Source organism: Musca autumnalis, unplaced genomic scaffold, assembly GCF_047663935.1.
Source record: "Musca autumnalis isolate F117 unplaced genomic scaffold, ASM4766393v1 scaffold_3, whole genome shotgun sequence".
NCBI lineage: Eukaryota > Metazoa > Arthropoda > Insecta > Diptera > Muscidae > Musca > Musca autumnalis.
In genome coordinates, this window is record NW_027411866.1 from 167,304,663 (window position 1) to 167,331,447 (window position 26,785).

The following is a 26,785-nucleotide window of genomic DNA, read 5'->3' on the forward strand; positions in this document are numbered from 1 at the left end:
TCACGTGTTACCGTGAAAGCCAACCTAATCACCATATGGTGGATAGGACCCCCACATCCAGGCATGCCAGCAGGGGTCTTCACGATCTAGAAAGAAAGAACACCTATCAAGCCTATCAAGAAGGTTTGAATGCCAATGACACACAAATACAGTCGTAGATACCATAAACAACTATCGTGTGGATGCGGTCTACGGAGAATATCGCCCATCTATCGCAGCTGAGAACAAACAGCCGTCTTGATAGACTAGAATAATTTTAATTGAAACGTGCAAAACATTTGTCCAGCATGCGGTACATGCCAGCACGACGCACTGTACCATTTCAAATGCCCTGCCAAATGTACTCTACTAACTTCAGTAACTTTGTGGTTACAAACCATCGGAGCAACGTCATTCTCAGAACTTGATATAGAGCCAGAAGAGTAAGCAGAAAAATTAACAAACATATTATATACTGTTGTAACAACAACAACCATACAACTCAGTTTTTCAAGCGACTGAAATAAGGTATTTTGTGTATAGTATGTGGTTTCTACGAAAATTGGTTCTTGTTTACCGATTTGATATGAGAGAAGCCTGCTCTTGTCCTTAGAGGATGTTCCTGAGAAAAATATTTTTTTAAATATAAATACATACGAATCAACCTGGTGTCCGTTACAATCGCATTCATTGAAATGCTCTTAAAATACATTTAGCATTTTGTTGTTGTTGTATTTAGTTTGTAAAATGCTTACGAAGAAACCATTTCCTATCTGAGAAAAAAAACCGGAAATGTATTCCTCTTGTTCTTCTTTCAATGCTGGTTGACATGCTGGTGCGATGATGCTATTGCAATTGCACTATCCTTCAAAAGATTTGTAATATTATTGTTGAAATGAAATAAAACAAAAAAAAGCGAACAATAAGTCGTAGAAGAAGAAGATAAACATTTGTAAATAACCAGAAAATGTAGACAAGTAACTCAGTTGCGCACTCAGTTTGTGGCATAATGACATTATGCATTGCATTCGACAATGTTTTTTGTTACGCTCTCCTCAACTCTACCCCCTGAGTTGAGCAGAGGGTAAATTTACTTTAAACAAAAGAAAAAAATTGCACGCAAAAAAAGTTGATGAAATCATGAATGAGAGCGGAAAAACGAAATGTTGGTACTAAGCCAAGTGGAGCATTTCACTTCACACATGTATGCATGCACGCACACATAGCTCTCACATAAAGTTTATTTAGGCGCCGTCCTACTTTTGTGATTTTTTACTTGATAGAATGCAAACAAAGAAAGCGAACGAACGAACTATTTTTTTTTCGCCACAAGTTCAATATTCTGTTAGATTTAAAAATAAACAACTGAGGACTCCTGGCATGATACTGATGATGGCAAGGACGAATGAATATTTTTATAATGCAATTTTCTACATTAGATTTTATGTTGCAAAACGAATAGGGGTGTGCATAACACAGAAAGTTGCCGCTACATAGACTAAGTGGAGACATAACTATGAGTTAAAAATTCATTGATACCAATAAATATAGTGTTGAAGGACACACCATATAAATTGGAAATCATTTTTTATTACATCTGTATATCATCTTTTCTTTGATTGCTAGAAATGTAAAAGCCCATTAAAAATACGAAAGAGGAAATTGGCATAAACAACATGCAATCAAAGTCAGACGATTTATGCCTCACAAACAGTAGGTGGCATTCTCAAAAACTGATATGTTCATTATTAACTTATACCCTACATTATTACTATTTTTGTTAAAATACGCCTATAGGGAAATTTATGATAAATTCAATAACAACTCCGATTCAAAATTTAAGTTTTTCTCCAGTACAAATCCACTCGCGAGCAAATTTTTGGTTATTGTGGGCAAAAGTTATCGTGGTTTTACTACTGCTTTTAAGAAAAAAATATTATAAAAACTCTAATTATATTATAACTAGCAAAGTGCCCGCAACTTCGTATGCGGAAAGGATATAAAAAATATAAACAATATATAATATGGAAATTGCAAACACTGAAAATGTTGGTCCACTAATACCAATTTTAATCAATATTAATTTTAGTACTGTACGTACCCCTTTAGTTCGATTCTCAAAAAGGTCAACCGTATCTCACCCTTACACATTAACAGCGAGATCAACGTTGCACACCAATACTCACTTTTACTCCAAAAAATACAGATTCCAGCACTGTCCCTACACCCAAAAACAAACTAAGTACCATTAAGTACTTTAAGTATAAAATAATTACAGTAATCGTAATTCTAAATATCAAGATTCCAGCTGTATCCGTTAGTCCAATTCCTAATTTTACCAAATATATTATTATTTGGCACTCTTCGTATCCACAAGTAAGATTTTCCAAAACTACCTCAATCCTTCACTTTAACAGTAATCTTAATTCCAAATTTCAGGATTCCAGCTCTATCCGTTAAACCAAATCCAAATTTTACCAAATTTGGAACAATTTAGAACTTTCGTAGCCATAAGTTCAATGGAACAGGGATGCAATAATTATAATTTCAAATTGCAGGATTCCACCGCTATCCGTTCACCTAAATCCAAATAGTACCAAATTTAGTGCTTTTCGTACCCATAAGTACGATTTTTCAAAACTACCTGAATCCTACTCTTCGACTGTAATCGAAATACCAATTTTCAAGATTTCAGCTCTATTAATTCACCCAAATCCAAGTTGTACCAAATTTAGTACCATTTAGTACTTTCATATCCATAAGTACGAATTTCCAAAACTACCTTAATCCTACACTCCAACAGCAATCTCATTCCCAAATTTCGGAATTCCAGATCTATCCGTTCACCCAAATCCCCATTGTACAAAATTTAGTACCATTTATAACATTTCGTTCCCATAAGTACGATATTTCAAAACTACTTCAATCCTACACTCCAACAGAAATCTCAATTCCACATTTCAGGATTCCAGCTTTATCCGTTCACCCAAATCCCCATTGTACCAAATTGAGTATCATTTAGTACCTTTCGTACACTCATAGTTTCCAAAAACCCTTTAGTACATCTCTCTTACTCTATCCATTCACCCAAATCCAAACTGTACTAAATTTAGTACTATTTAGTACTTTTCGTACCAATAAGTACGAATTTCCAAAACTTCCACAATCCTAAACTCCACCACTAATCTCAATTCCAAATTTCGAGATTCCAGCTCTATCCGTTTACCCAAATCCCCATTGCAACAAATTTAGTACCATTTAGTACTTTTTATATACATAAGTAAGAATTTTCCAAACTTCCGCAATCGTACACTCCAACAGTAATCTCAACTCCAAATGTCAGGATTTCAGCTCTATCCGTTCACCCAAATCAATATTGTACCAAATGTAGTACCATTTAGTAAATAAGAGCAAATTTTCAAAACTACCTCAATCCTACACTCCACCAGTTATCCAAATTTCGAGATTCCAGCTCTTTCCGTTCACCCAAATCCCCCTTGTACCAAATTTAGTACCATTTAGTACTTTTCGTACACATAAGTATGAGTTTTCCCAACCATCTCCTTTCAGAAGCACCACTTTCCAACCTTGATTTCTATACCAAATTCTATGATTCTAGCTATATCCGTTCAAAATATTCAATTGGTACTAAATTTTGTAAATTTTAGTACTTTTCGTACACTTAGTACACCCTACACCCTTACAGTAATCTTAATTCAAAACTTCATGTTTCAAGCTCTATTCGTTCGCCCAAATCCAAGTTGTACCAAATTTAGTACCAATTAGTCCTTTCCGTACCTATAAGTACGAATTTCTAACACTACCTCGATCATACACTTCAAAAGTAATCTTAATTCCAAATTTCAGTATTCCAGCTCTATCCGTTCACACAAATCCCCATTGTACCAAATTAAGTACCATTTATAACTTTTCGTTCCCATAAGTACGATTTTCCAAAACTACTTCAATCCTACACTCCAACAGAAATCTCAATTCCACATTTCAGGATTCCAGCTTTATCCGTTCACCCAAATCCCCATTATACCAAATTGAGTACCATTTTTTTCTTTTCGTACACTAATAATTTCCAAAAACCCTTTAGTATATCTCTCTCTATCCATTCACCCAAATCCAAACTGTTCTAAATTTAGTACCATTTAGTACTTTTCGTACCCATGAGTATGAATTTCCAAAACTTCCACAATCCTAAACTGCACCAGTAATCTCAATTCCAAATTTGGAGATTCCAGCTCTATCCGTTCACCCAAATCCCCATTGTGCCAAATTTAGTACCATTTAGTACTTTTCGTACACTCACAGTTTCCAAAAACCCTTTAGTACATGTCTCTTACTCTTCATCAGTGACCCTCAGTCCAAATTTGAGGAATCGAGCTCTATCCGTTCACCCAAATCCAAACTGTACTAAATTTAGTACCATTTAGTACTTTTCGAACCCATAAGTACGAATTTCCAAAACTTCCACAATCCTAAACTCCACCAGTAATCTCAATTCCAAGTTTCGAGATTCTAGCTCTATCCGTTCACCGAAATCCCCATTGTACAAAATTTAGTACCATTTAGTACTTTTCATACACATAAGTACGAATTTTTAAACTTCCCAAATCATACACTCCAACAGTAATCTCAATTCCAAATTTCAGGATTCCAGCTTTATCCGTTCACCCAAATCCCTATTGTACCAAATTTAGTACCATTTAGTACTTTTCTTACACATAAGTACGAATTTACAAAACTACCCTCATATCTCAATTCTACACTTTAATAGTAATCTCAATTCCAAATTTCAGGTTTCCAGCTCTATCCGTTCACCCAAATCCAAATTGTACCAAATTTAGTACCATTTAGTACTTTTCGTACACATTAGTATGAATTTTCCAAACCATCTCCTTTTTGAAGCACCACTTCTTAACCTTGATTTCCATACCAAATTCCATGGTTCTAGCTATATGCGTTCAAAATATACAATTTGTACTAAATTTTTGTAAATTGTAGTACTTTTCGTACACTCATAGGTCGAATTTCCAAAAACCCTTTGGCACATCTTTCTAACTCTCAATCAATTACCTTCATTCCAAATTACAGAATTCTATCTCTTCCTGTTTGCCTAATTCAAAGGGTACCATATTTAGTACCTTTTAGTACTTTTCGTACCCTTCTAGGTTGAGTTTCCAAAAACCCAGCCTTATCTCACGCCTACACACCAAAAGCAACACACACCCAAAATTTCAAGATTCTAGCTTCAGCGGTTTCGTCTGGGCGATGATATGTCAGTCACTCAGTCACTCACTCACTCACTGAGCTCTTTTATATATATATAGATTATTTATTATTTATTATTTACTATTTATTATAATTTCCGGATTCCAGCGCTATCTCTCCATACAAATGTAATTTATACCAAATTTAGTATTTTCCGTACTTATAAGTCCGAATTTCAGAATTACCTCAATCCTACACTTCAAAAGTAGTTTTAATTCCAAATTTCAGTATTCCATCTCTATGCGTTCACTCACATCCAAATTGTACCAAATTTAGTACTTTTCGTACCCATAAGTACGAATTTCCAAAACTTCCTCAATCCTACACTCCAACAGTAACCTTAATTCGAAATTTCAGGATTCCAACTCTATCCGTTCACCCAAATATATATTGTACCAAATTTAGTACTATCCGCTCCCATAAGTATGAATTTCCAAAACTACCTCAATCCTACACTCCATCAGTAACCCTAATTCGAAATTATAGGATTCCAACTCTATCCGTTGAACTAAATTTAAATTGTACCAAATTTAGTACTATTTAGTACTTTCCGTACCCATAAGTATAAGTTTCCAAGACTAACTCAATCCTACACTCCAAAAGTAATTTAATTCCAAATTTCTGGATTCCAGCTCTATTCGTTCACCCAAATATAAATTGTACCAAATTTAGTACATTTAGTACTTTCCGTTCCCATAACTATGAATTTCCAAAACTACCTCAATCGTACACTCCATCAGTAACCTTAATTCGAAATTTCAGGTTTCCATGTCTATCTAAATTCAAATTGTACCAAATTTGGTACCATTTAGTAATTTTCGTACACATAAGTATGAATTTTCCAAAACTACCTCAATACTACACTCCATAAGTAATCTTATTTCCAAATTTCAGGCTTCCAACTCTATCCGTCCACCCAAATATAAATTGTACCAAATTTAGTACATTTAGTACTTTCCGTTCCCTTAAGTATGAATTTCCAAAACTACCTCAATCCTACACCCCATCAGTAACCTTAATTCGAAATTTCAGGATTCCAACTCTAGCCGTTCAACTAAATTTAAATTGTACCAAATTTAGTACCATTTAGTATTTTCCGTACCCATAAGTATAAATTTCCAAGACTAACTCAATCATACACTACAAAAGTAATTAAATTCCAAATTTCAGGATTCCAGCTCTATCCGTTCACCCAAATTCAATTTGTACCAAATTTAGTACCGTTTACTACTTTTCGTACCCATAAGTAAGAATTTCCAAAACTACCTCAATCCTTCACTCCATCAGTAATCTTAATTCCAAATTTCAGGTTTCCATGTCTATATAAATCCGAATTGTACCAAATTAGGTACCATTTAGTACTTTTCGTACACATAAGTATGAATTTCCAAAAGTACACCCATATCTCAATCGTACGCTTCAACGGTAATCTAAATTCCAAATTTCAGGTTTTCAGCTCTATCCGTTCAACCAAATTCAAATTGTACCAAATTTAGTACCATTTAGTACTACTCGTACACATAAGTACGAACTTCAAAAATAATTTCCTTATATCAACACCACTTCCCAACCTTGATTTCCATACCAAATATGAACATTGTAGCTATATCCGCTCAAAATATACAATTGGTACCAAATTTAGTAACTTTTCGTACACTTATAGGTCGAATTTCCAAAAACCCTTTGGTACATCTTTCTAAATCTCCATCAGTTACCCTCATTCCAAATTTCAGAATTCTAGCTCTTCCTGTTTGCGTAATACAAAGGGTACCATATTTAGTACCTTTTAGTACTTTTCGTACCCTTCTAGGTCGAATTTCCAAAAACCCAGCCTTATCTCACCCCTACACACCGACACCAACCCACAGTCAAAATTTCAGCTTTCTAGCTTCAGCGGTTTCGTCTGGGCGATGATCTGTCACTCACTCACTCACTTATCACTAAGCTCTTTTATATAATAAGATTAATTAATTAATGATCACAATTGTCATTAAAAACAAAAATGGGTTTGAAGCCAACAAGTTTTTTTATGTTCCCTTCCGATTTCTGGCTTAACCTTACATTTTATAGACCTATGCCCAAAGAAAGAATCAAAGAATACTCAATGGGGAATATGATACTAGTATATCATTTTTCGGTGTATCCACCGCATCCACCTAAAATTGATGCTGACATTTTGACACCGGAATTTCGGTGTTTTTTTAATTTTTTTTAATAATACAAGATTATATTCAAAACTCGTAGCATTATTATAGAATTCGTGATTTTACGTCGTTTAATGTATATCTCATGAGTGTGCTCCATACAGCATCCTAGTAATTGGAGTCGAAAGGCCAAAACCTTATACGTGCATATTTTTTTAAAAACCTATTTTTTGGTTGTAAAATTTACAAGTGTCATTCAATTTCCTTTGAACGCGGCGGATCTAATGAGTCCTTCCGCGATCGATTCCATCCACTAAAACCGAGGAGGCACATCAGCGGTTCTTAAAGAAACTACTTAAAAATAGATGTATATTGACGTATTTTTGATGGGCGCTAATGAAACCGAATGCGCATTAAAATCGTATGCACATTGCGCGACTTTTACCCACTTTAAGGTTTTTGCATTGTGTGATGCAACTGAAGGCACACTTTAGCCGCTGAGTGAGACATCGAAATATGCATAAATATTGAAAGAGAGTGATTCTCTGTATACAAAAACGGATGCGCACCAACTGATATTAAGTAATTCGCGAATAATAGGCTTTTTAATTTTCACATTTTTGGAATGATTGTAATTTTAATATTACTCTTAATTTTCTATTCTTATAAGTTATCGCAGTAAGCAACTAAGCTTTCGCGATGGTAAACCATATTTCTTAAATAAGTTTTAGCAGTTCAAATTAATTATTGTATGGGATTTTAGCGAAATAGTTGGAAATCTCAAAAATATTTTTTTTCTAATTTTTCGAATCAAACCAACAAATATATTTTCAATAATATTTTCCAACAATAATTTTTCTCATTTGTTGTTGCTATAATATGCAATTTAGGTACCCAATTTCTATAAATATGGTTTCATATTTTTCTACGCATTATTAAGATTCTGTAGATATATTTAATTTATTTTGTAAAGGTTTGTACGGACTCTGGGTCAGGATAATTTGGATTTGATTCAAGATTTTTTTTATTACTTGTTGATTTTGCGCGAAAATAAAAATAAATTTAGTACATATTTAATAATCTACGAATAGATAAGGAATGCTGTTAACAATTTATGCATAAATTTTCTCATAACAAAAAATAAGACATTTTTAAATATTTTTTATTTTTTGAGTATAAAAACCGCTATAACAATATTGCGCGTCTTCCAATTTTGTGAACGCAAACAGATTTGAAACTAGATTTTTTCCCTAACCTCTATACGAAAAATCGTAGATGTGCTCGCAAAATTTTTTTTTTCAATTTTTTTCAAATGGAATTGCAAAGGAATTTTGGTTTTTATTTACCATATACACTTTGATACGAAAAATGTCTGTTTGTCTGGCTGGTACGCACGATAACTCTCGAACAGATTAACCGATTCGAACCAAATTTTGGGTATCGTAATATTTTGTCCAAACTTAGTTTAAGTTCGAAGATGGGCCATATCGGTCCGCTCCTTCTAGTACCTCCCTCACAAAAGTTCAAAATTTTTCTGTAAAATGGTCTGAACGATAACTCTCGAAGAGAAAACTTTGCACATCGTATTATTCCTTCCAGATATAGATCGGGTTCGAATATGAACTATATCGGTCCACTCCTTCGGGTACCTCCCACACAAAATTCGGATAAAGTAAAGATTAAGACCTCCTCTCGGATGGTCCTTGAAGTTCTCGTTGCGGCTCCCTTTACGACGGTACAATTTTTTTCTTGCGGAAGTACATACTTCCTGAGATATTGGCCTAAAAGCTCCAAGAAACCCTGACGACACCAACCAAAATGGCAAATCCGCAAGATAATTCTCGCAGGGTGTTTCTGATTGGTACAGGCTTTGTACATCGTATTATTTTACCCAGTCATGCATCAGGTTGGAATATTGATTGTATCGGTTCACTCCTTCGAGTACCTCCCACACAAAATTCGGATAAAGTGAAGTTTAAGAGCTCCTCACGGATCGTTTTGGAAATTTTTGCAGCAAGTTTTTTTGCGGCTTCCTCTAAGACGGTACAATTTTTTGCCGGAGTAAGTCAATACTTCCTAAGATATTGGCCTAAAAGCTCCAAGAAACCCTGACGGCACCAACCAATATGGCAAATCCGCAAGATAGTTCTCGCTGGGAGTTTCTGATTGATGCAGGCTTTGCACATCGTATTATTTCATTCAGTCATGTATAGGTTGAAATATAGACTATATCGGTCCACTTCTTGGGGTACCTCCCACTCAAAATTCTGATAAAGTGAAGTTTAGGAGCTCCTCTGGCATCGTTTTGATCAGGGTTTCGGAGTCGAGGTATTTTTGGCTCGACTCCGACTCCGACTCCAGACGAGTTTTTTCACGACTCCGGCTCCAACTCCGGTTCGACTCCGAGAGTAAATTCCTATACCACTAAAAATTAATAAAATTTTCAAAAATTTCTATATTTTGGCCTATATAGGCTAATGTTTTAGTTTTTCCTTACAAATGCATTAGAAAGGACATTTGTTCGAATACATTCGATCATATCAATATCCTTTCTGCCGAATCTTACGAAAGTTTCTGTCGGGTTTCCTTTTTTTGGACGAGTATATTCTTAACGAAATTCTTCCGCGTGAGAAAATCTTTAAGCTTTCAAAATATGTAAAAATTAAGGGACAATACAAATCATAAGGACTACATGCAAGTTTCAAACTGGATGTAAACCAACATTTTAGTGTGCTTAGCCTTAAAAGGAGACTCCTAGTTGTAAAACTCAATAAAAGCAATATTTCATGATGTTTTTCCGAGAAAACTGCGTAACACGTTGGCAGATTTTTTCCTTCATCTGAGAGAGAAAAATATTACGAAGTTTTGAGGCAGTCTACGAAACCCTGTTTTTATTAAAGCATTTTGCGGTGTCAACTCTAGCTCGAAAACTAATAAACCAATAGTCATATAATTTTGTGGCCGATTTCGAGAAAAACACAGTTTATATGCTATATACAAAATAAAATAAATTGTTCCTATCCAACTCTCATACTAAGGCAATATTGTTCCGATCGACTTTAACATTTGACCACATTATATGCTATTTATACTTTCTAATTTTTTTCTGAAATTTATAAGTAGGGATCACCCCTTAAACAAAAGTTCAGCGCTCACATTTTGAACTTTGGTGTGGAGTGGATAATTTTATTGAAATATTTGAGATATATTGCGGACACCACCCAGCACGTAGGCAGATGGATGTTTTCCGGAACTGAAAAATTAGCACACGATAAGATTTCGTGCATGAAAATATTCTACAAAAATGTTCCTAGGAAAATTTTATGTATGGTCGGTCCACTAGGACAAGAAACCGATATTGTCATTTTTCATTGTCCTTTATCACTTTTACCCGATCCTTTTTCATGAAAAACTATATGATTATCTATTTCATTGAATTTCGTATAAGCTATTGATTGTGTAGAAAACTCGGATACACATGAACTATATCTGTTCCTGGCGGACAGATCCGGTTATTTGTATGTCTACATCTAAAGCTCTCATTGAGTATATAATGAATCCTAGAAGAAAGATTCGCCGTTTGTCAGACATCTGGGTTATGGCGCGATGAATCTGTCGTTGACCAACAACGAATTTATGATGCCCTAATGCAGAAGCGTAACCATCCGAATTTCATTAAAGTTAAAAGATTATGCGAACTTTACCGAAATACATAAACATACGATTTTTTTTTTGAGAAAGTAATGGCTAAAACTGATAAAGGATAATGAAAACGTGACAATATCGATTTCTTGGATATGGGAAACCTACATATAATTTTCGGTGGAACATTTTTGTAGAACATTTAATTTTGTTTTACTTTTTGAGTTCACTGAGCTAGAAGGACAGCATATTCGAAATAAATGTTCCTTATGCTACTTATTTGAAAACATGACATCTAAAAATGATGAAAGAATATCTCCAAATAGAGATATAAAGCTATTTTCTCAATGATTGATGGGGGTCAATCAAAAAATTCATTATGTCATAACTCAGAAATTTCAGCTTTGGGACCCTTTGGGGTTTTCAATTGGGGTTTTCATTCCGAAAAGAAATTTTTCGACCCCCAGATCTTGACTTTCATTTTATGTCAGTATTCAGTAAGATTTCCCATAGAGACCACAATGTCTTTAATAGAAGACAAGGATAACTTCTCATAAAAACAAGATGAGAATACCAATAGACCTTTGTTAGAAGACCAGTAAGACTTCTGACGAAAGAGGTTAAAGGTCCAATCTTAATTCGATTGTCATAGAACTTTACATTTGTTGGGAAAAATGTAAAAAATTAACTGGATCACCAAAATAGGGATGACTAGACTACACTTCAGAGGATAGTAAATACATTGTGAATTGTCCTTTAACTTAATATAACATACCGTTTGTACATTTGTTTTCTTATAGCTTTATTTTAAAATAAATAATGATTTAAAAAAAAATTTCTTTTCCAATTTTAATGTTATATTTCTATAACGTGAAAAAAATTTTGCCCGGAGTCGGAGTCGAGTTATTTTTTTCGACTTAGACTCAGACTCCGACTCCAGCAAAATTGCTCGACTCCGACTCGTAGACTCCGACTCCGATTCTTTTTTTCAGAAGGTTGTTGGAGCGGCCTCATTTACAATGGTACATTTTATTCCGGAGTAAGTCAATACTTCCTAAGATAATGGCCAAATGGATAATGGTCCAAAACCCTGCAGGCTATTGTGCAAGATAACATAAAACTTTTTCTAAAATTTCTTTAAACTTATTTTAACGTAATTTAATATTTCGAGTCCTTTATGAGGAAGTTTGGTTACAAAAATGTTTGGTATATGTCAATGATTTGTTATAGCCCCACATTACGGTACCTACTAATTTTTAAGAAAACTCGTGATATAATCTATATATATAAAAGAGCTTAGTGATGACTGAGTGAGTGAGTGAGTGACATGTATATCATCGCCCAGACGAAACCGCTGAACCTAAAAAGCTGAAGTTAAGGAAGTTTTGGAAATTCGTACTTATGGGTACGAAAAGTACTAAATTTGGTACAATGTGGAGTTGGGTGAACGGATAGCGCTGGAATCCTGATATTTCAAATTAAGATTGCTGTTGGAGTGTAGGTTTGAGATGGTTTTGTAAATTCGTACTTATGGGTACGGAAAGTACTAAATATGTTATAATTTGAATTTGGGTGAACGGAGAGAGCTGGAATCCTGAAATTTGGAATTTAGATTACTCTTGGAACTTATGTACATATATGAAAAATACTAAATGGTACTAAATTTTGTACATTTTAGATTTGGGTGAACGGATTGATGTGGAACCCTGAAATTCGGAATTTCTGTTGGGGATAGTTATTGAAATTCGTGCTTTCACACGGTTGAGATATGGATGTGGTTGTGTACGAAAATTACTAAATTGCACAGAATTTGATTTACATTGTTATTGTGTAACGGGGTAGAGCTGAAATTTTGAAATTCGGTATTAGTATAGCAGTTGGCGTTTAGAGTGAAGATAGAGAGGAAGTTTTGGAAATTCATATACGAAAAATACTAAATAGTGGTTGGGATATAGTTTTGAAACTTATACATATTATAGGAATAAATTTGGTACCAGTTTGGATCTATGTTTGGATCCAAACATATTTTATGTTATAACATATATTTTTATGTTAGAACATACATATATATGTTTGCTCCAAAATATGTTAAAGAGGCCGTTTTTTTCCTCCGTGTACTAGAAGTATTAAATAATACTAAATATTGAAGCACTGGTATTGAGTGAATCGATAAATTAATTTTTTTAATGAGGATCACTGTTGAGATTGGATCAGAATGTTTATTTAAATTTTCCTTTAAATGTATGAAAGGTTTTTACATGTAATACTATTGACATTGGGTGAACAAGTAGAGCTAAAACTGTAAAATTTGAGCTAAGGTCCTGGATTTTAAAAATTGTACTGAATATTGTACTATTTTTCTATGTTAACACGAATTCGGTTTCAAAATAATGTACTTTTCAACAAAATTGTTTTTATTTTTGTTGTTTATGCTGAACGTTATAGTAAGTCCCTTTGAAAAGATAGATCTATGCGATTTTACACCCTGAGAATAAAAGGGTCTTAAATAAAATGTCTCAAAAATTGACTGTTATATAGGGTAACATCTTTTGAAAAAAGGTTTTCTACATGTTGATATCACAAATTCCAAAATTTGGTTGGAAAATGTGGATAAAATTTTCAAAATACCCATACCGTTCTAATAAAACATGGACTGGAATTTAAAATGTAGGCCGCTGGTGAAGTGTAGAGGTCTTTTTTTGAATTCGAACAAAAAGTATACGTACTGATATCAATTTAAATATCAAATTTTCAGTGTTCACCATATTAAATATTGTTTACTAGCAAATGCCCGCTACTTCGTGTGCGGAAAGGAAACGAAATATATATAAACAATATTTAATACGGGAATGGTGAATACTGGAGATTCTGTTGTACGAAGACCTATTTTTATTACCAATATTTTTTCGATTGTAGTCAGAATTTACCCCCTGTTTTGGTAACTGTTTTTTGTTCGTTCGTCTATATTCGTAATAATTTGGGCATCGATAGCTCAGCCCCTAGATAACACACAGATCTAATTCTTCGTAGACACGTTCTATATATAGTTAAGAATTCCTCATTCAAAAATCAGCGTTCCACATTTGCGCTAAGGCGAGTAAATCGATCTACAAAATTTGACAATTCGTGTGAGAACATAAAATTTTTTTACAAAAACAGAGGGTTAGAAGAAAAAATCTGCCATATCGCATCCCTACACAGCTACCATATTTTTTATTTCGAACTTCCAAAACTACGTATCATATTGCAAATTTCAGATTTGACTCCTGGTTTTACCCCTTCACTAACACAGCTTTCCCTTCCAGTACGAATTTCCAAACACTAAACTTTATCTAACCTCTTCACAACAACAATCACGCACATTCACAATTCAAGATTCTAGCTTAGAAATCCATAAAAATCCACGTTTTCTTATATCCTCATATAACGGAACTTCTCGACTTAGTGTATTTTAAAAGAAGAACAAATGTATATTGTCCAATTTTCTTTAAATTTGGGCATTGAATACTCAGAGGATATAAAAGTTTAATTTAAAAAATCTCCACTTCAATCCACGTTTATTAGAAGAGATATTTAGAAGATTTAGAGTATTTTGAAGATCTTCTGCACATGTTCCAACCGAAATTCGGAATTTGTGGCATGAAAGGTTAGAAATCTTCTTTACAAAAAATTGTACTTAATTTGCACGGGTATGTCAACCTTATATAACGGAAATTTTTTTAAGGCATTTCAATTTAGGATTTTTTAATATCAGGGGGTAAATACCTTCTAGTTAACAAAATTGTCGCATTGGACCATGTTTTCAAATTTACATACCAAAGCGGTCAGAACAAAAAACATTTTTTTAAAAGATACTTCACGTGTGACTACTTAATTTCAGTACATTATTTAGAAACTCCTTGGCGTTAACATCAAATCAATGGAACAATATTCAGTACAATTTTTCAAACTCAGAACTTTGTCTCAAATTTTAGAGCGATCTTTATAACAAATATTTTTCCATTTCGCATTTTTTGTACAAATAGCGTATTTCCAAATAATATAATCCCAGCTTTGTTCCTACACCCAACACCAAATTTAGTACCTTAACTATTTTGAATGGTTTTGGTACCAACATGTTACCCAACTTTTCGTACACATAGGTAAACGTTTCAAAAATGACTTCCTTATATTCAACATATATCCTAAACCCAATTCACTTTTCCAGTTTTACCAGTTCCCCTGAAACCCATTTGAGGACTATTTAGTAGTTTTTGTATAAATACGTACGAATTTTCAAAACCTCCTCCCTACCTCCACTCTAAACACCAATTGCTAATCTAATACCGAATTTCAAAATTCCAGTTCTACCCTATACAAAATCACAAGTTGTACAAAATTCTATACCATATAGCGAATACCAAAAGGTACCAAATTTTGTATCATTTAGCACTTTTCGTACACGATTTTCCAAACTGTACTTTCATATCTCAGCTCTATCCGTTCACCTAAACCCAAATTATAGCCAATGTAGTTCCATTTAGCACTTTTCCATAAGTACGAATTTCCAAAACTACTTCAATCCTACACTCCAACAATAATCTGTTCACGCAAATACAAATTATAGCGAATTTCGTACCATTTAGTACTACTTCGTGCACATTAGTACGATTTTCCAAAGCTACCTCCATATCTCAATTCTATACTCCAACAGTAATCTTAATTCCAAATTTCAGGATTCCAGCTCTTCAAATCAAATCATACTAAACTCACTACTATTTAGGACTTTTCGACTTTTGGTACATCTTTCTTACTCTTCATCAGTGACTCCATTCCAAATTTCAGGATTCCGGCCCTATTCGTTAACCCATATCCAAATTGTACTATATTTAGTACCATTTAGAATTTTTCGTATACTTTTAATTCGAATTTCCAAAAACCTTTCTTTTTTACTCTCCATCAGTGACCTTCATTCCAAATTTCAGGATTCCAGCTCTATTCCTTCACCCAAACCCAAATTGTACTTAATTTTCTACCATTTATTACTTTTCGTATACTTATAGTTCAAATTTCTAAAAACCTTTCATTTTAACTCTTCATCAGTGATCCTCATTCCAAATTTCAGGATTCCAGCTCAATCCATTCACCCAAATCCAAATTGTATTAAATTTAGTACCATTTAGAACTTTTCGTGCACTTATAGTTCGAATTTCCAAAAACCTTTCTTTGTTACTCTCCACCAGTGACCCTAATTTCAAATTTCAGGATTCTAGCTCCATCCGTTCACCCAAATCCAAATTGTACTAAATTTAGTACCATTTAGTACTTTTCGTACCCTTATAGTTCGAATTTACAAAAACCTTTCATTGTTACTCTTCATCAGTGACCCTCATTCCAAATGTCTGGTATTCCAGCTCAATCCGTTCACCCAAATCAAAATTGTACTAAATTTAGTACCATTTAGTACTTTTCGTACCCTTGTAATTCGAATTTCCAAAAACCTTTCTTTTTTGCTCTACATCAGTGACCTTCATTCAAAATTTTAGGATTCTAGTTCTATTCGTTCACCCAAACCCAAATTGTACTCAATTTAGTACCATTTATTACTTTTCGTATACTTATAGTTCGAATTCCAAAAACCTTTCATTTTTACTCTTCATCAGTGATCCTCATTCCAAATTTCAGGATTCCAGCTCTATCCGTTCACCCAAATCTGAATTGTACTAAATTTAGTACCATTTAGTACTTTTCGTGCACTTATGGTTCGAATTTCTAAAAACCTTTCTTTGCTACTCTCCATCAGTGACCCTCATTAAAAATTTCAGGATTCCAGCTCAATCCGTTCACCCAAATCCAAATCGTCCTAAATTTAGTACCATTTAGAACTTTCGTGCACTTATAGTTCGAATTTCCAAAAACATTTCTTTGTTACTCTCCACCAGTGACCCTAATTTCAAATTTCAGGATTCTAGCTCCATCCGTTCACCCAAATCCAAATTGTACTAAATTTAGTACCATTTAGTACTTTTCGTACCCTTATAGTTCGAATTTCCAAAAACCTTTCATTGTTACTCTTCATCAGTGACCCTCATTCCAAATGTCTGTATTCCACCTCAATCCGTTCACCCAAATCAAAATTGTACTAAATTTAGTACCATTTAGTACTTTTCGTACCCTTACAGTTCGAATTTCCAAAAACCCTTTATTGTTTCTCTTCATCAGTGATCCTCATTCCAAATGCCTGTATTCCAGCTCTATCCATTCACCTAAATCCAAATTGTACTAAATTTAGCACCATTTAGTACTATTCGTACACTTATAGTTCGAATTTCCAAAAACCTTTCTTTGTTACTCTCCACAACGTACCCTAATTTCAAATTTCAGGATTCCAGCTCTATCCGTTCACACAAATCCAAATTGTACTAAATTTAGTACCATTTAGTACTTTTCGTACCCTTGTAGTTCGAATTTCCAAAAACCCTTTGGTACATCTTTCTAGCTCTCCATCAGTTACCCTCATTCCAAATTTCAGAATTCTAGCTCTTACCGTTTGCCTAATACAAAGAGTACCATATTTAGTACCTTTTAGTACTTTTCGTACACTTCTAGGTCGAATTTCCAAAACCCAGCCTTATCTCACCCCTGCACACCAACAGCAACCTACACCCAAAATTTCAACTTTCTAGCTTCAGCGGTTTCGTCTGGGCGCTGATGAATCAGTCAGTCAATCAGTCAGTCAGTCACTCACCTCACTACTCTTTTATATATATAGATTTGTATAATATTCCTTTTCCGCATACAAAGTAGCGGGGATTTTGCTAGTATCAATATATTTTATATACGGCATAATTATTGTGTTTGGTTTGGTTTTGTTCTGTTTTTTTTTTTTTCTTTGTCAGTATTTCTCCGTCAGCACAGCTGACTGACACTTTCTTAATTGTTTTTAAAAAAATAGGTCCATTTGTCCGTCAAAAGTTACACAAAAAAATAATAATAGCTTGGATGTTACAGCCAAAATAAGCACATATTTGGGTAAAAATTTGGCTTAAAAACAGTTTTGACATGCACTCCTATAGGAGTGCTTCTTTTATTTTTCTTGAAAGTCCCAAGAAAATGAGCGGATTTTGCTTTATCTGTGTATGCAGAAGGTTTCCCATTGAGAAAAATTTTTGGGTTATTGAGATAAATCAGTAGTAGGCTTCTTAAATGGGAAAAGAGTTCAAATAAACCATGTAAATTTATATGCATTTCTGAATAGATCAATTTTTAACATTTCTGAAATATGTATAAATCGCGTCATTATCAAAATCATATTGTCCGCATGTGATTTTCTTGTACAGCAAGACCATATCTTTTAATTTGTATACATGTTTCGAAATATAATTTACTAGCTGACCCGGTCCGTGTTGCTGGCTCGTTGTTTGGGTTCTCCGTGTAAACTTTAGTTATCTATCCAGTATTGATACACCCATAATTAGGCATCCCTCTAGAAACTTCATAATATAAATCAATGTTTTGACATAAATTCCATATAATGGTATCCCCCAAATTTAAGATATAAAATCTCTTTTATTATACCCTTCACCATAATCGACAGTTTAAAGCACTTTGTGACCCACATATAATGGTCGGTGCACGTCAATTAACATTGCTATATATTGGATTGTTGGTCTCGGTTGGGGTCGTAATTATTACTGCAAAGAATTCTTGGTATAGGTCCACGTTTTGATATAGCTCACATAGAACGGTACCGGCTGATTTTCGCTATTTTTGAGGATTTAACATCATTATCACACCGAAATGGCTAAAATTTGGTTTTAATGTAATTTCAAGAGGAGAGCGTATCGACCGAAAGACACGCCTTTTTATTTGCGCTCGGTATGCAACAGTTATAGGTTAACGTTTTGATATAGCTCCCATAAAGCAGTACCTCAAGATTTTCGATAGTTTGGAGATATAGCCACTGTTCAGTATACGTCCTCGTTTTGATATAGCTCCCATAGAACGGTGGCGCATGATTTTCGCTATTTTTGGTGGATTTAACCTCATTCAGCCCGATCGAACGTAACGCCTGTTTTCTTCGCGCTCTTCCACTTCATGCAGAAAACATAACGGTTTGGAGGTCGGTAAAATCGCCGGACCCTATTTCTTCAAAATGATGCCGGTTAAGACTTCATCGTCAATAGCGACCATTATTGCGCCGTGATAACCATCTTTTTGATGTCTGAAATTGAAGCTCGTAATCATTTGGTTTAAACAACTGGATTTATTGAAAGAACACTTCGGTGAGAACGTTTTGGACGAGTCGATTGACCACCAAGATCGTTAGATATTAAATTTAATTTTTTTTCTAAACAGTCCTTTAATTGGATTAAGCAAAAATTTAGATCGTTTGTGGGGGAGGTAAGCGTCCATTTTCGGACTTAATTTGTATTTTAAAGAAAAAATTTGGACCTACTTGAGATTTCAACTCAAGTGTTATTGTGTAATATAATCGTTTTAGTTGGTAGCCCCAGGGATTTTAGAGCCTCGGGACATTAACGCAGAAAGTATGAATTTGTCTATGAAACAAGTGAAAAAGTATCAGTCGGCTTTGCCGACATAGATATACCCTCAGCCTGTGTATATTGAAATTTTTTTTCCCAAAATACGTATGTATTAGTGGGTTAAACATTTTGGGCGTTTGAACCGACAAAACTGTTGATTAGGATTAAAGATCAAAAATTTTGCGGAGGAGATACTAAAAGGAATGGATCGACATTGACCGTTATGGAAGTGGATCTCCAGTTGCAACATATGGTGCCATAGGGGGTTTTTACACTCTTCGGGCTGTTTGCTCAAGAAGTATGGACTTGCCCCTAAAAAAACTTTTACCATCGTAATTGAGGCAGCGAATGCAAGTTGCTTCAACAAAAATCAAAGTGATTCGAGAGATTCTTAAAGTGAACTTATCCGGAATTTTGTGTGGGAGGTATCGGATGGAGTGGACAAATATAGTCCATATTTGAACCTGATCTATATATGGTAGATATATTAGGTTGTGTAAAGTATAGACCAATTCGGACACTACCTTCATAGTTACCGTACGAACAGTTTTCGAACATTTTTGAACTTTTGTGGGGGAGGTACCTGAAGGAGTGGACCGATATGGCTTATCTTCAAACTTAAACTAGGCTTGGACAAAATATTACTAAGGCCATATTTTGGACCGAATCGGCAGATCCGTTCGAGAGTTATCTTGCGCTCTAACCACTACACACGGTGTCATAGGGGTAATTGCATCCTTCAGGCTATTTTTTCAGGAAGTATGGACTTGCCCCTAATGATACATGTACCGTCGTAAGCGGGGCAGTGAATAAAAATTGCTATAACAAAAATCAAAGAGATTCGAGAACAGGTCCTAAACTGAGGTACACGAAGGAGTGGAGCGATATAACCCATATTCGAACTTGATGTATGCCTAGAGGTAGTATTACCATATGCAAAGTTTTGTTCAATTCGGTTACTCCCTTCGAGAGTTATCGTGCGTACAAGTTTTGCGACAATTTTTGAACATTTGTGGGGGAGGTACCTGAAGGAGTTGACCTATATGGCCCATCTTTGAACTTAAATCAAATCTGGACAAAATATTTGGATACCCAAAATTTGAACCGAATCGATTGATCCGTTCGAGAGTTATCGTGCGCACCAGCCAGCCAGACAAACGGACGGACATTGCTAGATCTACTCAAAATTGTCTGAAACGGATATCGTACAAACATACTTGGGGTCTAAAACCAATATTTCGATGAGGCACATTTTTGGTCGTATCAAAGTGTAAATACCCTCTTTAGCCTAAAGGCTGAGGGTATAAATATATATTCAGACCACAATAAATTCCGTTGGTAAAAATTTCAAACTTAAGCTGAATTTAGTTGGATTTTTTAAGAAGAAGTGGGTTTGGAAGAACAATGTCCAATGAGTGGACCAAATCGAGAACTCCTTTTAAGAGTCTTTTTAAGGTACCCCCAAAAAAAAGTTGTACTGTCGCAATATGTGCCACGAGGACTGCCTGTTGTACAAACTTCAAGACTATCCAAGACATAGTTTAGATGAAGAGACGAAAAATCCCATGAAAACCCTATTACAAGTAGTACTTTCGATGAAAATTTGTGTAGGATTTCTTTAGAAAACAATTTTCCTGAAATCAAGTTTATGCTTCCGTACACAAACCCAGATTGCAGAGGAAACGTTCGACTCTACCAACCTATTTGCTTTGACCTGTTATGTCCTTAAATGTTCACAGTATGTTCATTGAGTTCAGCACAGACCGCTTAATATGACGTCTTAAAATATTTTAATTTAAATTTACACTTATGTACTCAAAAAGTTGCTGTATTATAAAAGGGTCACCAACATTTTGTGGTATAGCGTGCAGTAGAAAATAAACAAATTGGTCAAGTTCATTTATCGCTAAAAATACAATTTTCACAGTTTACAAAAAAAGAAATTGAAATTGCCAAAAAAAAAAACACACCAGATGAAGCAAAAAACAACGAACAGAAAACGCAACTAATAAAATAACAACAATAAACAAATAAATAAACAAAACAACAAATAACAACAAATTTTAAAAATAGCACCACAACAACAACGAATTTAAAAGAATCTAAAACAACTTAACTAAAAAAGTTACAAAAAAATAAAAGTTTGCAGCAAGTTTTGTCATAAAAACAAACTTAAAATGTTACAACGCAAATGAAAATTTTAAACAACGCCATATTGCTCTCAAGAAAATATGCGACGACGTTAGGTGGGCAGAAGAAATTTAATTTTTGCAACACAAAAACTAAGGCCCAAGAAAGCCCCGTAGAAAAACACCAACAACACAGGAAACAACGAAGTTAAATTTAATTTTCTATCAAAAGAGCCATAACATTTTTCACAGAAACAAACAACGAAAACAACAACGTTGTGAACAAAAACAACGTCGTTATAAGTTCCTCAGCACAAAGTGTGTCCCAGTGACGACAACGATTAGCAAAACGGCGTCCCTACAGCAGAATAGTAGTGCCATCACTACCACCACCACCACCTCCTCTTCACCCAAAAACACCTTTAACAACAAATTTCGAAACAAAAACAACAAAAACAAGATGTTGTGTTTCAATTTGAAATTGGCCACAATATTTCGATCATATCGCGACGAAAGTGTACGTGACCGTAGTCAAAGTTTATGTGCGCCACCCACAACAACTCGAGCCCCACCCCACAAGGATATTGGGGCGTTGCGTGTATTGCAGCGTCGTGCATCCAGCGTTATGTAAGTAGATAGTACTTTAGTTATTCTTATTGTTACTGTTGTACATAGACGTTGTTGTCTTATCAATGTGTGTGCGAAAATTAATATGATGACATTGTTTTTGTTTTGCCGATTACATTGATCTAATGCTAAGAGCCCTAAGGCCTTTGGAGAGTGGCATGTAAACAACAGAGATACAGTGTATCGAAAGTGGAATTAATTAAAAACAGATTTTAAATTTTAATAAGTTCTAAAGAAAGTAAGTAATTGGTAAAATATGTACTAGAAGGAGAGAAGTCTCCCTTGTCCCGTATGGGATGTTTGTGGAACAATTATATATGTACTAGAAGGAAATGCCTCCCTATGTATAAAGCATGAAAAATTCTGGTTGTGTGGGAATCTTTTCTTTTCGCTCATTTACTCAAAGAGTGACACATCTCAAAAAATCCAGTTTAAAAAAAAAACGCGTTTTAAGTTGGCTGTTGAAATTTGACATCCTAACTTATAAAGATTATTACACAAAAAATAAAATACCCATTTGGACCATATTTTGTAAACTACTTATAACTATAACTTATAACTACTAAATTTCTGTGCAAGATCAAGCATGATTTGAAGTGCTTTAGTGCTTTATAAACTCAAAAGACATTTTTGTTGAATTATGCCAAATTCGTAGTAAATGAGCTGTAACTCATTGAGTTTTAGAGATATCAACATGAAAATTTGAAGGAAGATAAAATAAAAAAAATAGAAATTATTAACTCAGAAAGACATTTTTGAGTTATGCCACTCTTTGAGTAAATGAGCGATATGCAAACAATTTTTCAGTTAGCTCAACTCAAGCGAGAATATGAATATTAAATGATCTTCGCTCTAAAAAACAAAATTACAAGAAGCAATCGATATTTAGTTGTGAAGTACTTCCGACAAGATCTTAAAGATCATGGAACTATTTCGAAAAATGTTGGTGGAGAATTTTTCTCACTGCAGGGAACATAAAATTTAAAATTATGGGTAGATCAGTCGAATATGTACCTTGAATCCTCAAAATACCAAAAATCAGGAAGTACTGCAACATGGAGGCTTTACCAACACATGGGCCAATGTTGACTTTTTGTGAAAAAGATTTGTGACCACTGGAAACCTCAAAAGTTAAATTACGGGTAATTCAGTAAAAAAAGTAGCTAAGAACTTCAAGAAAACCGGGAGGTACCATTATATGGGGCTATAACAAAACATGGTCCTATGTTGAAAAATTTTTGTGGAGAGGTTTCTTGACTGCAGGGAACATCAAATTACGGGTAGTTCAAAATTGGCAGGAACCGTTATATGGGGTTTATATCAAAATATGGATCTAAGTTGATAACTTTTGGTGGAGCAGTTTCGTGACTGCAGGGAACATCAAAAGTCAAATTACGGGTAGTTCCGTCAAAATGTAGCTAGAACCATCAGAATACCAAAAATCGGGAGGTACCGTTATATGGGGACTATGTCAAAATGTGATTCGATATAGCCCATATTCGAACTTGAGCTGCCTATGCAAAATAGACACTCGGATGCAAAAATATAGCGTTCTATTTCAATTATAAACGTAATTACGACAGTTGGACACTTACCCTTGTGCCCCTAATTCCACACTATTGACATCATTCTGGGGCCCAACTGTTTCATAAAAGAATGAGATAGAGCAAATCATATGCAAAATCGTATACCTTGACGATCTATTTTGGCACCAATAGAACACTGGTCTGAGAAAAAGCTTTGCCAAAGCTTCATATTCATTAGGGTTATGACTTTTTTACAACCTCGTATCCCTGTATGATATTTTGATGAGTTTTTACGTAAGATTGCATAAAATGTTAATTATAAAGTGATGCGATAAAAAAGCTTCCGCACAAAAAACTATTAAAGTTTTTATTTTTTAAAACTTTTGAAAAGTTTTTGAAGTCACTGTAAGCAGATATTTAATTGAAAACAAAATATAGGGACACACGACATAACCGTTTGTGTCGCACTAATTTTACGATCGTATTATAACATACATATTAGGTCGGGGCGATTTGAAAACCTTAATGGGCCCTTCGCGTTTTTTTTCCTAGGATTGAACTGAGCAAAAAAGTCCACTAGAGCATAGGTCTACGGTGAAAATCGAAGAAAGAGAGAGAAAAAAGATATGTCCGTTTACATTTGAAAATGAAAGATACCCAAATTTTCACTACTTTTACCGTTATAAAAAAATAAAACAAAGTGACCCAAACGAACTTAAGGCATAGTCGTTGTCCATGAATCCCAACACGATTTAATTTTGCATGAGAACGCTTGAATATTTTTCTGGTCAACTCTTGTAGCACAGTGCAATTTATCGACATTTTTCGAAAAGTTTGCACCTTCTCAAGGCCAAAACTGCCTGAAGGAGCATTCTAATGCTTTTGCGATGTATTAGAGAGTTCTTAATTACTGTCTTGGCTACAATTTTGCGTTGGACCGAAAATTTCAATGGTTTGGCAGTTATATGCCAAAATGTCTAAATAACATGGATAAAAAACATAAAGTCAAAATCGGGAGGCTCGATTTTCACCGTAGACCTATGCTCTAGTGGACTTTTTTGCTTAGTTCAATCCCAGGAATCAGAAACGCGAAGGGCCTATTAAGGTTTTTTTCCTTCCATACAAATCGCCCCGGCCTAATACATATATATCATTTTATAGTATATATAACTTTATTTCATATATGTATCATAAAAATTAAAAACGGTTTGTGTGGGACCTTTTTTACAATTTAAATGGAATAAAAGTTATTTTAGTCATTAATAGGCAAAATGCAATTCATTCGTGTAACAGGAAATAATTTTTGAGACATTTTTTGTTTCACTTCATAGAATTAAAAAAAAACATACAAAGTGGTTTGTGAGGAACCTTTTTTATAATAAAATGGAATGAATGTTATTTTAGGCATTAATAGGCAAAAGTTCATTCATTCTCACTACAGGAAATAATTTTTGAGAAAAAATGTCAACAAGTCATAACCCTAATATTCATACCGCCTGTAGGCGAGCAAAACCTCTGGTAAACATAGGTGCTCAAGGGCACTCGACTTCCAGACGTAGCGATGCAGTGCTTAACAAGCAGCCATGTTTCTTCTACACTACACACTGGTTTAAACCCAAACTCGGGTCGAGTCAACCTCTGAGCGCTTTTTAAATAAATCGCGGTTCAAGTTGTCATTTTTAGGGATTTTTTAGGTTTTCACGATTTTGCTTGGAAACCGCAAGTCCTATCAAAATGAGACAAAAGAAAATATTGTAGCAGTGAAAATTCTCTACAAGATTGCTCTTTATGATAATATAATTTGTTTTGCCGTTATTAAGATATGTAACTTTAAATTGGACAATGCATTGACTGTATCGCTACCTTATAAAACAAGTTCATACATGGTGTGCCTAAACTAACTTTTAGTGAAAACCGCTTACACCTGGGAAGTTTTTGCGGATTTTGAAAAATCAACGTTCAGAAACAAGAAATATTCAAAAACAAGAAAAAATCGCTGGAGGTATTTTTAAATAAATCGCGGTCAAAATTCACAGTTTTAGTTTTATTATAGGTTTTTGCGATTTTTCTTGGAAACCGCAAGTCCTATCGAAATGGCGCTAAAGAAAATTTTGTAGCTGTGAAAATTCCTTAGAGGATCGGCCTCTATGATTTGTTCATAGGTGTTACCATTTTTGAGATATATAGATGTTCAGGTCACATTTTTAGCTTTTTTGTTAGATTTTCACGATTTGCTTGAAAACGATAATTCTTATCGAAATGGCACTTGAAAGGATCTGTTAGCTATAAAAATTCTCTACAAGATTAAAAAAAACATTGTTCCACAACATCCCATACGGGACAAGGGAGACTTCTCTCATATCAATTAGTGCACCCCGATTCATATTTAGCTCAATGATATGGGACCTACTGTTTATCGCCGAGTCCGAACGGCGTGTCTTAAGACACCACTTGTGGAGAAGTTTTTCAAGGCTGAAATGCTCAGGAAATGTCGCCAACATTACTGAGGGGTATTTTGCCACCGTTGAAAAATGTTTGATGTTGCCTGGCCGGGGAATCGAACCCCAGACCTTCTGCGTGCAAGGCGGGCGTGCATACCATTGCACCACGGTGGCAACCAAGATTGACTTTCGTAATTTTTCCAAGGTTGTACCATTTTCGAGATAAATAAGTTTAAGTTGGAAAATTGCAGTCAGGAAATTGTTCTATAAGGAGGCGATACTCTCAATATATTGTCCCGATTTGTACTTCTATATCTTAATAACGGTAAAACCTACGAAGTTATCATAAATGTCAATCATGTAGAGAATTTTCATAGTTTGAACATTTTCTTTAGTCACATTTCAATAGGACTTGCAGTTTCCAAGCAAAATCGTGAAAGAAACCTCTAAAAATGTCAACATGAATCGCGTTTTATTTATTTCAGAATCCGC

At 34.5% G+C, this 26,785-nt stretch overlaps 1 protein-coding gene across 3 annotated transcripts in view; it reads left to right on the forward strand.

The window, feature by feature from the left end:
- The window catches only part of LOC141396596 (GTPase-activating Rap/Ran-GAP domain-like protein 3), a 559,487-nt gene that overhangs the window by 321,004 nt on the left and 211,698 nt on the right, over positions 1 to 26,785 (forward strand). Inside the window, exon 2 of one of the 3 annotated variants that reach the window (XM_073972170.1) lies at positions 21,498 to 22,326. The exons of 1 other annotated variant lie outside the window; for it this stretch is intronic. In XM_073972170.1, coding sequence (XP_073828271.1) covers positions 22,160 to 22,326 — 167 coding nt within the window. In that variant the 5' untranslated portion in view covers positions 21,498 to 22,159. The remainder of the gene's footprint in view (positions 1 to 21,497; positions 22,327 to 26,785) is intronic. One more of the 3 variants, XM_073972171.1, reaches the window with a different exon arrangement.